The sequence below is a fragment of the Mus caroli genome, unplaced genomic scaffold, assembly GCF_978045245.1.
Source record: "Mus caroli unplaced genomic scaffold, Mus_caroli_1 scaffold_5, whole genome shotgun sequence".
Classification (NCBI taxonomy): domain Eukaryota; kingdom Metazoa; phylum Chordata; class Mammalia; order Rodentia; family Muridae; genus Mus; species Mus caroli.
Window position 1 is genome coordinate 129,186,618 of NW_028227260.1, and position 16,328 is coordinate 129,202,945.

Consider the following 16,328-nt stretch of genomic DNA (forward strand, 5'->3'; position numbering starts at 1 on the left):
TGGGTATCCCATTGAAATTATAATGTGCCCTGCAACCAAAGGGGGGAAGATACAAGTGGTAAAAAGCATTTCTCATCCCCCTAAAGACGTTTCTTCAACATTTCTCAGATTTCTTCAATTATTGTTTTTTTAACCATCTTTTATCGATTTTGCCTTTTCTCTTTATTGCATCTTTCTTATTGATGATTCTCTTTTAATATTTATCCTTTTTCTTATTTTGTTAGTTTATTTCTCACCCTTCTCTTCTTCTGATGCTATGTGCTTTCCTTCCAGACTTTAGGAGCAGAAATAGATTCGTAGTTACACACATATTTGCATACAAATTCATTTTCTGCCCCCACTCCAGTTTCATCACAACCTTTTGTTCTAAGACTTGTTTTTATTTTGATTTTTCCTTCTCTTTTCTTTTTATTCTCTTGAGTCTTCCTTCTGGCTTTCTCTTTAACTGTGATCATTGTATTCTTCATGTTTTTTCTTTGGTGTTTTATTGAATTTTTCTCACCTCTCTGTTCCTTATTTTATCCTTGTCCTCTATTCCTTTACTTGTTTCTTTTTCTGCTGTCCATTCTTCTTGCCTCTTTGAGGAGTTTCCGGTGTGCCAAAATGCCAGGCTCTTTTGTGCTTTGTTTTCTCCTTCACCACACTTTAAACATCAGGAAAGGTCAGAAATTACTCCTGCACGACATGGGCTGAGCTGTGGGTGGATAAGTTCATTATCTATCTTCTCACAGGTGGGTGGGATTGTCACTTCTCCAGGGAACCTAATCCCTTCATGCTTATTCCCCTCCCCCAAGGATCCCATCTGCATAGTCACTGTGCAACTCTGGTCACTGCTTGCATTCCCTGCACGTCCAGTGCAGAGGGATGCGCCCCCAGGTGCAGTGGGAGAATTCATCAGCATCCGACAGGGCTAACGATTTACTCCGAGAAATAATCCATATCTGGATAATAGATTACCCACTACTCCCTGAGACCATTTGTCTTGGCACTTAAATGGCACCAGAATCTAGGGACCGAGCCAGGACTCTATCCCAGGTTCATTGGTAGATGAATAGGCTGGAATAAGAGTGTTAAGGATTATGATAAGGAACACGTTGCATTTGTGTGGTGCTTTTAAGCTCTATAAATTTGGAGGAGATTAACCTTTCTTGGCTAGCCTCTCTTGAATCTCACACACTGGAACCTGTTTGTAGATTCAGAAGCAGGGGACTTTAAGTAACTCCCTGGAGTCCTACATCTTGATACTGACAGAAAATGAGAGGAAAATTATTTTCTGACTCTTTGAGACTATTCCCTCTGACCAATACACAGCTTCCCAATCCTTGAACCTTCCTGTTTGTATAGGAGAAAGGAGGCCAATAGCAAGAGACAGTATACTAGTAGTTTATAGACATGTACAGTTTGAATCTTGTCTCTGTATTAGCTAGCTATGGTCTTTGGCAGGTTGCATAGTAACTCAGAGCCTTCTCTATGAAATGTCCTTTTCTATGAAATAGGGATCTTAATAACTCCTCTTCATAGGACCATTATAGGTTTGAGCAAAAATTATACATGTAGAATGCTTATTATAGAGCCTGGCTCACAGTAAAAATTCCATGAGTGTTAGATATGATTATTACTACTGCCTATCTCTTTGCAGGATGCTAAGTGGACTCATACAAATGCATGAGAAAATTGGTCTGGAGGAGGGGAAGAGATAATTGATGAGACAGCTTCTACAGTGTCCCTGAAGCCATCTATGGGGGAAGGGACTAGGCAGAGTGAATTCTGATAGCAGGAGGAGCTAAGGCAGGGAAGTCCTGCAGGCTCTGTAAATAAGCAAAGGAAAGGAAAGAGACTGGAGAGCTGTATTTAATACCTTGAGCATGTTTAAGATCTTAAATGTGCAACAGGATCAATTGCTGACCTTACATTTTACTCCACTAAAATTCTTCTCTGGTCTCAATTGTCCATTTTCCTGGGTTGACTGTAATTCCCATAGACTGGACAGGGGGCTATTTTGGGGGAATGCTGAATCCAAAAAGATTGAGAGTACAAAATAAAAATAAAAATCTTGTGCAGGAACCTTTTGTGTAAATGGAAGACCCCTGTACAAATGTAAGGTTATTAATATTCCTAATACTAACAGTGACACAATCTTTCGAACTCATTGTATGGAGTGTGGCTGTTAGAACTTGACACATCACTTAGATGGAGATAAACATCCCCAGAGTCCATCTGCATGCGGAATCTTAGCTCAGAGTCTTCTCCCCCTTTTGGGACTTCACTCTCTCAGAGTCACACACACATAATTTAGCCTTCAGTGAAATGACTCTGATGCTATGAGACTATGAGGCTCCCTGGAGAATGTATGCTATGTGCAGGCAGGGAGTGTACTCCTGTCTTCAAGCTGCAAGGAGCTAGGGGACTGATACATATCCTAGCAGAGCTCAATTCTTTTGGAGGTAAGGGTTTTGTCAAAGCATGATGGTTGATTACTAATTCTCTCAAATGAAGAGAGACCCATGCTTATCTGTTGTTACATATTTAGAAAGAACCCTCTGTGAGGCATCTAACTAGGTTTGGAAGAGCTGGTGGTATGGTTGAGGAGATGGGCCTTATACATATGAAGATTATTAACAATACAAAGCAGTCCCTTTGAAAAAGAGATGTGAAATATAGTCAGGAGACTTGATGTCACATAGTCACTCTGACCCTTCCCATCCTTTTAGAAAGGCAGTCTAGTATCATTGAAAGAATATTAACTTTGGAACTAGACCAACCTAACTTAAAATTTCAAATACTTCACAGGATAACTAGGGGTCCTTTAACAAGTTACTGAACTCCTATGTGGTACAATTATCTCATACATATATTGTGGCACAATAATAGTCCCTTAAAATTATGTTCATGATTAAATGAAAGCACACGATGGAAAACTGTGAGCATAATGCCTGCTACATGGGACACACTCAATCCTTGGTTTCTACAACTGTAATATGCAAGGAGAAAGGCAAGGATTGTTTGGAAATAGAAAGGTTTAATTTTCCATTTCAGTTCTTTATATGGCTGACAGTAAATTTTATAGGAATCAAGACCAAAACATAATATATGTAAATAATAATTATCATATCACTCTGTAATACCTTTTGTATGCCCTTTCAGTATTGCTCACTAGATTTACTATGATCAAATCTACGGAACAATGAAATAGCAGAGGAGGCAAATTATATGCTTCTTGTGATCTCGGACTCTTTTCCGAGTTTCAGTTTTCTCATCTGTAGAATGTAGTAAGAACACCTACTTCCCAGTGCTTTCTGAATATTTAATTAAAATGTGTATAAAAACACTTGGCGTAGAAGGGGCTGAAAATAAATACCTGCTCTATTCTACCATTTTCATTATAAAAAAGAGAATAAGACAAAACCACCTACACAGGGATATTATATGAGTACAGAGTCAAATAAACATACAGAAAATGCTTGTAAACTGGAAAAAATCCAATCATAACCTTCATGAGACATTTGTTATGTATCAGGTGCCAAATAATTAGCAAATGCTAGTCAATTAGGTAAACATTAATTGTCTGCTCTATTTAGTACATTATGTCAGGTACTTGGGAATGATCTAGAGAGGCAAGGGCAGAGAGAGAGAGAGAGAGAGAGAGAGAGAGAGAGAGAGAGAGAGAGAGAGAGAGAGAGAGAGAGAGAGAGAGAGATTGAGAGAGAGAGAGAGAGAAACCTCTCCATATGAGATTGGATCCTTAGGGACAGGAATTTGAGGAGTGATTCTTCTAGAGTATCAGAGAAGGCTTTCGAGGTGGAAGGAGATATCTGACAAGGTAAAGGAGAGTTTCCATGAATGCAAATTCACAATGAGGGATTTGGTAGAGGAGGCAAGTCAAATTTAGACCAGAGATGTGTTCTCTTAGACTAGGTTTCCAAACAACTATTGGCAACTTCAATAAAAAGGGTATAGTGTGTGTGTGGGTGTGTGTTTTGCATGTAATGATAAAAGCCATCTTGCTGTGAACACAGGAAGTGGTGTGTGAGTAAATGCAAGGCATTTGGCACTGAGGCTGAGGAGAAGGCTGAATAAGAGCTGGAAGGAGACTGAGGAGAAGAGGAAGGTCATTTTGTCCAGGCATGTCAATGTCTTTGTGGAGCATAATGGAAAAGAAAATTTACAGAAAAAGAATCAACAAGTGTGAGACTTGATGATTGGTAGGCAGAAAGATTCTTAGAGATGAGACGTGGGATTTTCTTTTTTTTTCCTTTTTTCTTTTTTTATTAGATATTTTCTTCATTTACATGTCAAATGCTATCCTTAAAGCCCCCTATACCCTCCCCAACCCTACTCCCCAACCCACCCATTCCTGCTTCCTGGCCCTGGCATTCCCCTGTACTGGGGCATATGATCTTCGCAATACCAAGGGCCTCTCCTCCCAATGATGGCCAACTAGGCCATCCTCTGCTACATATGCAACCAGAGACACAGCTCTGGAGAGTACTGGTTAGTTCATATCATTTTTCCTCCTGTAGGGTTGCAGACCACTTTAGCTCCCTGGGTACTTTCTCTAGCTCCTTCATTAGGGGATGTGGGATGTTCTACTAAGAGAAAGGAGACATTTGTTCCATAAGTAGAAAGGGACCAGGAGGTAGCAAACAGTGTCAATGGCTGAGTGAGCAGAGAACTGCATCTAGAACTGGGAAGCAGCAACAAAGTTCTTCAATAGCTAGAGACTATAGGAAGAGGTAAAAGGGCGAGTAGGTAGCAGAAATTATAAAAGTTCCACAGACCAAGAAGTAGGATTAAAAAGGCTAGAAAAAAATGCACTTTATAAAGAGTACATGGGCAGAGGGTAGAGGTCTGTAAGAGGGGAAGTTAAAAGGTACAAGAAGTTGAAAGGTTTCTTGGTTGTTGAGCTTTAGAACATCCATGCTGAAGGATGGATCCAGAAATGCTCCCTTCTTCCTATGGGATGAGGATGAAGGATCAAAGCCATAGCTTATACTTTGGTCCTTGAACCTGGTTCTGGTTACTAATATCCCTATCTCTGACTTCATGGTGTATAGGGTATCTCAGAATCAATGACAAGGATGGGCAGGTTGCTTTTATGACAATGAAGTGTGATTTAAAAGATAATTTGGTGAATCCCTCTATTTTCCATGGGTGGTGGTAGCAAGATGTGGTCCCAAGTTTGGAGTACTAGACCACAGAACATGTCCCAGGTGGATGTGGAAGCTACAGAGCATGTTCCACACCCTCATCACATAGTTTCTTCTTTCCTCATCTCTGAAACTTTCACCCCAGACACCCACTTAAAAACAGTCAAGTTGGTGGGGGTGATGGCACACACCTTTAATTCTAGCACTTGGGAGACAGTCAAGCAGCTCTTTGTGAGTTCTAGGACAGCATGATCTACAGAGCAAGTTCCAGGATAGCCAGAACCACACACAAAAACCCTGTCTCAAAACAAGCAAACAAACAAACAGAAAACAAACACTAACACCACCACCACCACCACCATCACCAACAGCAGCAACAACAAAATCAGGCACATTCCACAGCTACTTAGAGATAACTTAACTATTTCTCTCATTTGTTAAAGCTGTAGGGCCCTAGAGACTTGAGATGTAGCCAAATGCATCCTCCAGTAAAAGAAAGAAAAATATTCCTACATATAACTAGCTCTTCAGCTCTTTGACATACATGCTGGATGTGACACAGGATGTTCATTCCACTTGATCTGGCCCAGTTATGGCTCCTCTTCTACAGCATGGCTGCATTCTAATCTTATGCAGATTCCTCTCTAATGGTGTCACCCTACATTGCTTCTTATTTTCTTGTCTAACAAGTCTCCTGGGATATAGAAGGTAGAACAGTGGGATAATTATAATCCCTGGGTGTTTGAAAGTAAAAGAGGTGCTAGGTACTAGAAGTTAGGGTAGGTGCCAGATCCAAAGAAGATCCTAGAACAGTCAGCCCTTAGCATCTTTTGTTTTGCTATTGGACCAGTCCTCCAGTATGTTCTCACACTAACTTCTGTGGTTCCCAGAATGCAGAGAAATGAAGAGAGAAGAGCAAATACCTCATTAGCAAGTCCTGCATTTCTCTTTAAGGCTTCAGTTATCTCAGAATTGAATGATAGTAGAGAGAGGCTTATTTGCATTGACAAATGGCAATTAATGGGGGTGGGGGGTTAAAAGTGAGAGAAGCTAAAGAGCCTGAAATGTCAATGGTTGGTGTGCAAAAGAATTCCTCCATCACATTGTTCTACCTCCTCCTTTCTCTTCCCTCTTTTTTCATGCTTCTCCCATGTTTTCTCCATCCCTTCCTCCTGCTTGCACCATCCACCCCTACTGCCCATTTATTGATGTTATTTTTTCATGATCTACAGTCAAATGCCATTAATCCAGACAGGCGCATGAGAGTCCAGCTAAGCTGTCCCATGAACCAATCTCCTAAGCAGTCAGACCCAGGGAAACAGCAGGCAGACAACCCCCTACCCCGCCCCTCAAGAGTAATGGCAGTTAAACCAATGAACCAGAGTGGCTGCCCCTAAAGTAATTAATAAATCACTGGAGTCCAAGAGAAGTAGAAAAATCCCCAGCAAACAGTGCTCAGGACATTTGCTATGACCTCCTCTGCCTTGAATACCACACTAGCCCCACAAGCCAGCCTGACTGCTCTCAAGGTGCCGCTCCCAGATTCCCGCCTGGCCCTTCTCAGTTTCAGAGGGAGGTCATTCATTCCAATGGGATGTGACAGGTGCCATCTTCAGGCGCCTGGCTCTGCTCCCAGCAGCAGAGACTGTCACTGCCTGCAAATCCCCCAAGTGCTATGCTGGTCTGAGGAGAGCAAGTCCTGAGGTGGGGAGATGACCTTTCAAGAACTCAGGAACTCAAGGTGGGACAGCAAGTGCTGCGGTGTTGCAAAATGAGCCCTGGGCTAGAAGGTTGGACATCTGGCTTCAAGTCTTTTTTATCTACGAAACTTGCTAGATGAAGTTGGGTAAGTCACTTCCCTTTTCTAGATTTCTGTGATGCCCCCTGTGGTGTGAGAAGGTTATACTGGATTATCTCTAATTACATCCTCAGCCTTAATAATTTCTGCAACTGAAAAGAAAACACCTATTTTAATTTTGAAATCCCTATTTCTAGTTAAAATTTCTTTGGGGATACCTTCTCCAGGGCTTCAGTTTGGCTGACTTGTCACCAAATCTTTCACTACCAAATGGTCATTCAGTTCTTGGTGACATTTCCTAGTATTCAAGTTCCACCTAAGAAACAAAGTTCTCATGGATTATGTTGAGTGTTTTTTTTTTTTCTCTCCTGCTGTGCCAATTCTGCCCTTGGGGCTTGGCCATGCTGATGAAGTTCTGTGGGTGGGGAATGAGCCATTGGCACTCAAACATCAACCTAGGCAGGGGAGGTAGCTGCCTAAGAGAACATTCCCTATCGGCTTTGTATTTTCAAATATTTTTATGTTGAAATAATGGCACAATAAAGAGTTGTTTACAATATTAAAGTGTTGATTCCATAGAAGTTGAAAGCAAAGCGATTGTTACCACAGGCTGGGACTTAAATATGATAACGCATGTGTGTATCAAAATATCACATGATACCCTAAAAGTAAGTATATTTTTATGTTACTGTGTATCAGTCCAAAGTAAGTAGAAATAGAAAAATGCTTGTACATACCACCATATTTACAACTGTCCCCTGCACTTCAGTGGGAAGGATGCTGCATTTGGACTCTGCTCTTAAACATTTTGGAATACAACTAGAAAGAAGGACATTTGTAGCTGGAAAGATTGTTAGGCTTTGTAAGGGATTTTGGACTCTCAGTAAGGGGTAGGTTTCCAGCATCTTACACTGGAGGTATATACAGTCTGAAGAGAGTCAATAAGTATACAATGTGTAGATTTCAGTTTGCATATGTATAGCAAATGCAAGGAAGGCAGGCACAAGAGAAGGCTGCACTAGCAGCATTTCAAATACAAAGGCTTCAAATGAAAGGCAGTGACATTGGACAGGTCACTTATCTTATTTGATCTTTAGTTTCTTCATCTATACATCAGGAGCTATGTTAATCTCTTCGTCACCAACTTCCCAAAGGTGTATGACGTTTCAGAGGTGAAAGTAGAGCACTTTGTAACCTGCTTAAACATTTGCAGGGCAGTGAGAGAGAAGAACTTCAGAGCGCCTCTGGCCAGGTTGGGGAGGACTCACTATATCAAAAAGTATATGCTTCTCTGGCTCATCCCTCAAGCACTTGTAACTGGAAGCCATAGAATTTTTTACACGAAGGAAAACCTTAATAGTTTGTATTGTATATTTTGTAGCATACACTGTACCTCTGTATAGTTCTTTTTATGTAATGCTATTTGCTCTTATGGATTGTGGCAATAAAGAAAGGATCATCTCCTTGCTTTTTTTCTTTGTGACATTTTTTTGTATCCCCTTAGTTTGTACTATTCTCCCCAACCCCACCCTGTTAATGCTTACAGAGTTGGAAAAATTCTTTCATCCTGCCTACTCCCTCATTCAAAGAACAAAATGCTTTACAATATTAAGTGAACATTTCGGATTTTTAAACTTGATTTTTATCTTTTCTTTCAACCAGAGGGGTATGTGTGTGGGAGATGCACTTGTCAACTAAAAGCAATTTTTCTGCCTCCTTGGGGACTGAAGTGTAATCGTGGCTCTGTCTTTCTGATGTCAGGATGAAACTTACATTTTCTTGAGTGGTGTCAGCACACTGACAGACAGCTCCTGGGATCTAGCAAGGAGTACTGGTAAAGAACGAGCTTGGGGGGAGTGGGGGGTGTGTGGATGAGAACTGGAGACTGGTCTCAGCTCATCTTTCTTCCCCTGGGTGACTTTAGACTAGTCACTTAGTTTACCTCACCCCTGTAACTTAAAAACTCAAGAATAAAATCTCTCCACTTCTATCTTATAAGCATTAGTAGAGGACTTTGTCAGGCTTTTGTTTGGAAGGAATAAAACCATAGGATGAAATTCCATGGAAGCAGTATATCTTAAAATGCTATTAAACATCTGAAAAGAAAGGACCAGTTCTTCTTGTACAAGTCTACCTGAGGGATAAAAAGGACAAGACCATCTGAGGCTCAAGACCCACAAAATTACCTCATAATTTCATGGATAGAGTCATCATGAACTCAGGCATACATCCCAAGCAGAAACCAGGAAGGCAGAATCTTAAGGTCCTTGATATTGGGGTTTGCATTATTGAGTATGTATGATTATCATGAACAACATATAGACATTCTGATAGGTCTTCTCAAACCAGGATATGTCAGGAGGCAGGGTTGCTAATCTACCATTCACTCCACAGGCCTCTAGGTAGGGGCTTGTTTTCTCTCCTGAGGGATCTCATCAGGGAGGGATTAAGACTCACCTTCTATTTCATAGAAGTTCAAGGAAGCAGTCATGCTCCCATTCATTCATCTGGTCATGTATTGTAGTATGTTGGCCTCGGTCCTTATGTCTGAATTGCAAACACTCTGCTCTTTCTATATTGTTTTACCTCCCTCTTCCTCAACTAAAAGTGCCCAACACATAGGATGTTCAAATGAAAATTCTGACTAGGCAGTGCTGATATACAAGGATTCTCAGAAAGTTCAAACAGATGAACTTTTGAATACATCCTAACTATAAAAGTTAAGTTTTAAGAGTTGCTCCATTTCTTGTAGTACATATTCATCCATTTACCCAAAAGGAAGCAGAGTCAGTTTTTCCTGATCACTGCCTTATGGTTTCTTATAGCTTAGATGCAATGGAAAGAGTGGTACAGGGTGTGCAAAGACAGATTTATCTCCTTGGTAATACAATTTTCCTAATTTTAGTGACCATAAAAACCCCAATGAGTAACCTTTGAAATGTAATTTCTTTTGGCCTCTGTTTAGAATGTTTTTGTTTGTTTCCTTTTGTTTGTAAGGAAGATTTCCTGGTGATTGAATCTAGATGTCTCACATGCTAAGAAGATTCTTATTTTGAAGTAGGGCCTCATGTAGCTTTGTAGACTGGCCTGGAATTTGTGATTCCCATGTTTTGCTCTCCTGACTAGGTGGGATTATAGGTGTGCCACCATGCCAGATCAGAAATTATTATTCAGCAGAACAGGACTGAGAGCAAGGGGTGAGGGTAGATTATTATAATACATCCCAACTGATGTTTCTTGCCCCAAACATCATAACCCAAGAAACAATGAACATTGACAAATTCTAAAGGTCTTTGAGTCTTAGAGCTACACTTAATTATCGACCATTATTTGCCTGGTTTGCAAGCACTTTTGTTCTTAAAGAGAGAGTAAAGTCTGATATTTTCCTTTTCAAGGTCACAGAATCCCTAGATGACCTCATCACTGTTGCTAAAGGCTCCACAAGTAGACTTGTGCCTAAATTATTATCAGAGTGCATGATTCTTATTGTATTATACAATAGGAGACTTAAGAGACAGTAAACAGTCAAGCATTAGGCCTTGAACTGTCACAATAGGGACAGCAATGCCCAATATGATCTAGTCATGAGTGGTTGCAGGTTCATGAGTAGGCTCCTGACACTTTTATGGGGCTACTGGGGACTCCCGTGCACTAACTGAATATGTGCTTCCATATAAGAAATGAGGTTTTTCCCAGTTACCAAAGTGACTAAGGCCACTAGCACAAACCCAAACTACAGTCCCAAGTAATTAGCATACCTGGCTTAGTCTTTTGTTCAACAAGGATATTATTTCTTTTTTTGAGTAGAGTTTTCTAACTTTAGAGAATAATGTGGTTATTAAAGAAAAATTGGAAAACGCTACAGTATGAAAATAATAAAACAGTTAAAATTGTCCATAATTGCATTGCCTAAATACAATCATGATTAAGATTCTCGTGTGTTTCTTTTTAGTGTGTTTTTTTCCCCTACATATAGGCATATTATTTATTTGCACTGTCTCGATTATACTGTTCACACATTTTACATCCTGACTTATTTTCATTTAAAAAATATCATAAGTGTATTTTCGGATTATCATATAAGCTTCCAAATTATATATTTAAAAATAATTGCATAATAATTCATCCATTGAACCAGCATTATTTGCATTACTAAATATGGCACCAAGAGGACATTTGGTAAATATTTGTTGAATGAATTAGGAGATTGATGGATGAATACATTGCCCTATTATGTGACATTTAGTTAAAGTAAAGATTTTTCAAATGGAACTTTATTATTTTGTTTTTAGAATTATGAAATCTATTTCTCTTTCTCTCCCACCTCCAGAAGTATATATGCTTTGTCTTGCTAAGAACTATTAGCATCTACATTTTACATATGAGAAACCCAAGAGGGAGAACATCTCTCTCAAGGTTACATGCCTGGTGCACAACACAGCTGGTGTCCCCACGTAGGTTTGTGAGTGTTCAGGCATTTTTAACTTTACCACATCACACTTCTTGAAAAAAAAAATAACAAAAGGCCATAGAGAAGGATCACTTCTGGGTTTGGACTTCAGTTAGAGCTATTGTGAAAGCAAAAAAAAAAAAAATCAGCAACCAAAGACCTAAGAAAAGGAACAGGTAAGCAGGTAGCCTGTTTGTTACGTCACACAAAAATTCATTTAGTTGACTTTTTTAAAACCGGGACTCCACTGAGGCCACAGAGAGGCTGGTGCTGGATAAGCTCAAGAGAATAAGTAAGGTGGCCTTTCTTAGGGGTCACACTTGTTTGGCTTGGGTGACTAGACATTTGCACAGCAGAAATTGCTAAAGGAGCTTGCTATGTTTGATTGCTTTTTTTTTTTTTTTTTTGGTCTTTTCAAGACAGGGTTTCTCTGCATAGCTCTGGCTGTCCTGGAACTCACTTTGTAGACCAGGCTGGCCTCGAACTCAGAAATCCGCCTGCCTCTGCCTCCCAAAGTGCTGGGATTAAAGGCGTGTGCCACCACGCCCCGCTTGTTTGATTGCTTTTAAAAGATATGGGAACTCAGAAATGGTTTAGAAAATGGTGCAAAAGAGGTACCATGTTTCCCAGAAAGAATGGGGAATGAGTTGAAACCCTTAAATTCTAGCTATAGCTCTACTTTGCTAAGCATTGCATGGGTGAGCGCAGGTGATTTTTCCTTTTTCTGCACCCCTTCTGCCACATTAACACTAATATCAGTGGTTAGCAAGCGAATGTAATGACTACTCTCCTGGAAGGACCTGTGATTGCAGCTTCAACTCCTCTGGCCCACAAATGAGCTGGTGGAAGATTTTCCTTATTTCTTTCTACCTTCTCACTGCATTTTGATTGACAGAACACCATTTTCCCAGTGGAGGAACCCCAGGCACAGAGTCACATCTGTACATCTAACAATGAAGAAAAGGGGTAGAAATTAATGTGGGTCTTAAGGCTTCAAGGGAGAAAGGAAACTGCCTTTAGAAATATTTCTCGCCCCTTGTGGTCCAGTCTCTGGTGGCTGCTATGTTTCTCTGAGTTGGTTTACTACCACCAGGAGTCCTAAACATTGAGCCCACTGCAGGGCATGCCTTGCGTATGTATATAAAAATTAAAAATACAAAACCTTAAGATATGTGCAAAGATATCCAACACAGTACCACCCCTCACTGAAATATCAAATATCAAATACTTTCTAAAAATAAATGTTGGTGCCCCTCCTATGCCAGTACTCTGACAAAAGCATAGGCTGTGGCTACTAAGTTGGCAGCAACTGAAGGCGCCCCACATTTATGAGTACCGGACACTGTATACTTCTAGGGCAGGTAGTCATCACACTCCTTAAAACAAAATTTACCAGGCAGGAGAATATCACTCCCTCTCCTGAGAAAATCTCAAGGCCAGGGCAATAAAAAATTCCTCTCAGCTTCTTCCTGGGGGAAACAAGTCAACTCTCCTATTTACATTCTAGGTCCTCAACAAGGAACCAGAGCTTTAAAATTATATCGGATTTGGTGCTAACCTTGCTGAGGTGAGGTATCCCCTAAAAATGGGCAAGGGGAGTGTTGGGCAGGAGAGCGAATGTTCCTAAGGATTTAGGCCCCATTTAGATTCAGGGGTTTGGACACCAGGACTAATTTCCGCTGAGACTGGGCTTCCTGACAGCTGAAATGACCTCCACTAAAACATGGAGGTTTCTAGGGGCTGAGATATAGATCTGAGGTTCTCTGGGACAGGTGCACTATGTTGTCCTCAAATGAAGGAGCTTCTGGAAAACCGGCCTGATTCTAAATGCTCTACCAAGGGCAACCGGGGGTCGAGGACGAAAGGCCCTTCTCAGATTTGGGGCTCACTAGGGCTAAGATACCTTCACCCCTCAAAATGTTAGCTCCCAGAGGGTACGGGCAGGGTACTGTCTTCAAAGTCAAGCTGCTCTAGACAGGAGCTGGGTCTTGGACTCCCTTTGCGTGGGGGGAAGGGGCTGCAGGGCCAGAGGCCCTCCCCTCCGGCGGGAGGGGGCCTCTCATGAGGCCCTGCCCCCTTTCTGACAAGCTTGAGGTGTCCGGTGACCAAGATTCTCAGAGCTGGGTGCAGGGTGCGGCCCAGGGCGTGGTCACCGGGGGCTACTTAGAGCAGTCCTTGCGGGGAGACTGCACGGAGGAGGTTAGCTGCGAGGCTGCCGGCACTCAGCACGGGTTATGGCGTGGATGCTGGACTGCCTTTTCGCATCGGCCTTTGAGCCCCGCCCCCGCCGTGGTGAGTGGGGCCCACCTTGTAGCAGGACTGGGGTGCTCAGCTGGGGGCTGCCGGGGGCTACAGCCCCGGCTGGGTGCCCTAGGGCTTGGCTCCCCCCACCCCCTTTTCTCCTTTCCCGCTGGCTTTTAGCTAATTGTTCTTGGCTCAAGGGACTGCCCCGTCGAGGACCCGCATAAATCTCCAGCTTTGCCGGGAACTCAGAGCAATCGCACTAATGGCTCCGCAGAACGCGGGGCGAGCACGGGGGAGGAGTCGCTGGCTCTATCCTAAGGTGGGGAGAGCCAGAGCCTCCTGGCCAGCAAGCCGTCAGGCAACCCAGCACTCTAAAGGCCCCAGGAGGACCTTCTCTTGCAGGGCATCCAGAACCCAGGGACCCTGATTTGGAGGTGGGGTTTCCTTTCGCCATAAAGCTTGCCCCCCCTGTCCCAATCTCAGATCAAAAAAAGCAGCCCTGTCCTCTTGAGTCGTCTAATTTAACCCCTCCATTTAAGAGATAATGATATTGAAACCAGACAAGGGAAAGGCCTGCCCAAGGTCATCCATGTAGTTGGCAGGCAGTCTGGAACAGCTTAGGCACTGCTAACTGCTCATTGCCCTGAACTGCTCAGTGGTGAAGACCCGGGGTCTTTATTCTGGGAATTTCCTTGGGTACTTGAGGCCAGTGCTTGGTTTCCATGCCCCCAAAGAATGGAGGGCATAAATATTTAAACTTCACAGCTTTTGTGTAAATTTGTATATCCCATTTCACCCTTCTAGAATACCTTCTATAAAGTAGATTTGGAAAACTTTTCTAAAGTTTCAGGAGGCTACTGCATTACTTTGGAGATTCACTAGGGACCCCCCATGCACCCCCAAATGTACACTGTCCTTCACTTCCCTTTGACAAGCCCCACCCGCTTCAGGCTGCCACCTGCCCCCATGGCCACCTGTTTTTCCATAGTCTCCAACTCCCAAATCTATATTGGTGAGAATGCGTCATTGGTCACCAGCCATAGACCAAACCTGGAGTTGTCTCTTCTTTCTTCTGCCCCCTCACAAGCAAGGGAGGGGAGGCTCCAAGAGGAGGGGCCTCAGAAACTTAATTCATCAGAGATCTGCTTTTAGTTCTTGCCAATCCTAACACCCTGCTGACACCCATCCCAGTACTCTCATTTCCTGCTAACGGACTGAAGCAGCATAGCCAGTTCAAGTACACACTCTGACAGGTCATAATCTCTCTGAACTTTAAAATGATCTGCGTCCACTGAAGGTTATTTTTTTCCTTTTCTATGCATTTAAAGTGTGCAATCCTGGTGGAAGAAAGGAAGAGAGAGAGAGAGAGAGAGAGAGAGAGAGAGAGAGAGAGAGAGAGAGAGAGAGAGAGAGAGAGAAAGGGCTGTGTAGTGGCGTTAGCTTGTTGCCAGAACTAGGAATGCTGAAGCACAAGGCTTGTGAGTTCAAGGTCCACCTAGTCTAAGTAGTAAGTTTGAGGCTAGCCTAGGCTATAGAAAGATGAAGAAGGGAGAAGGGGAAGGAGGTAGAAAGAGGGGGAGGGAGGGAGGAAACGAAGGAGTCTTATGCGTTTTGAGGCCTTAGGTCTGGAACACTCTTGAAGGCTGTTGTGTAATTGCAATTAAGAGATCAAGGTTATGAAGGCTCCTCTTTATGGGGATTCCCAAAAGGAATTCCACTCCCATCCTAAAACAGCAAGGTCTACCATAAGCAAAGGGTGATCTATGTGCTGGCACTCTAGAATGGAACATTGTCACCTCCCGGTTCTATCACTTAGTGCAATTCTTATCTCATTCTAATGTCCCCAGTTTCTCTACTGGTTGAACATGTGGCAGGGACCAACCACCTCTAGATGTTCCTCTTTGAATATGCTCCAAGTTATAAATGCCAATGACCAGACCAAAAGAACATTTCCAGCTGTGCCCTGTAAATACAGCCTTTAAGACTTACTCTCTTTGGAAGCCTACACTGCTCCCAAAGCACACATGTACATAGCCATAAATATGTGTACCTGTACACATTTCAAACCCATGCATACTCTACACAAAACCATAAACATAGATGGATTGCATAATTTCCATAAAACATAAAACACCATACTCTTCACATCATGCACACATGTGCCACCCACACACCAATGCAAACTCTACACAGTTGACAGATATCCATATTGCAATTATTTTCAGGGAAAGCTACTTAAAATTAAGTAAACACAAGTTCTTTTCACAGTGCTCATTTTCTGTTTAGTCAGTGTTTAAACAAACACAAAGTCTGCATTTCCAGCTGGTGAGACCTGTCCACCAAGTATGCCTATAACCCAGTACTGCCTACATCAGGTCTATTACCCACACAGTGACAGCTAATATATACAAAGTGCTTACCTAAATGCAGGGCCCTTGAACTCAATCTTCCAAGCATGGTCTCACTCATGTCACAAAACATCACTTTTAAATATAAACTAAAGCCAAGGATACAGGGTTTGACCAGGTAAGAGTGTATACTGTATTGCTCTCCCACTGGGAAACATTGTACAACATGAAGAGTAACTTTGGGAGTGGAAGAGCAACTGATATTTTATGGCATTAGAATTGCCCTTGGCTCCTCTTTCTAAATGCCTTAAAAACAAAACAAAACAAAACAAAAACCTTAG

General features: G+C 42.1%; 1 protein-coding gene across 1 annotated transcript in view; it reads left to right on the forward strand.

Annotated features, from left to right (window-relative positions):
- Nucleotides 1-13,614: 13,614 nt before the first annotated feature.
- Nucleotides 13,615-16,328, forward strand: part of Arhgap36 (Rho GTPase activating protein 36) — a 28,450-nt gene continuing 25,736 nt past the window's right edge. The window contains exon 1 of the mRNA XM_021153561.3: nucleotides 13,615-13,687. Coding sequence (XP_021009220.1) covers nucleotides 13,630-13,687 — 58 coding nt within the window. The 5' untranslated portion in view covers nucleotides 13,615-13,629. The remainder of the gene's footprint in view (nucleotides 13,688-16,328) is intronic.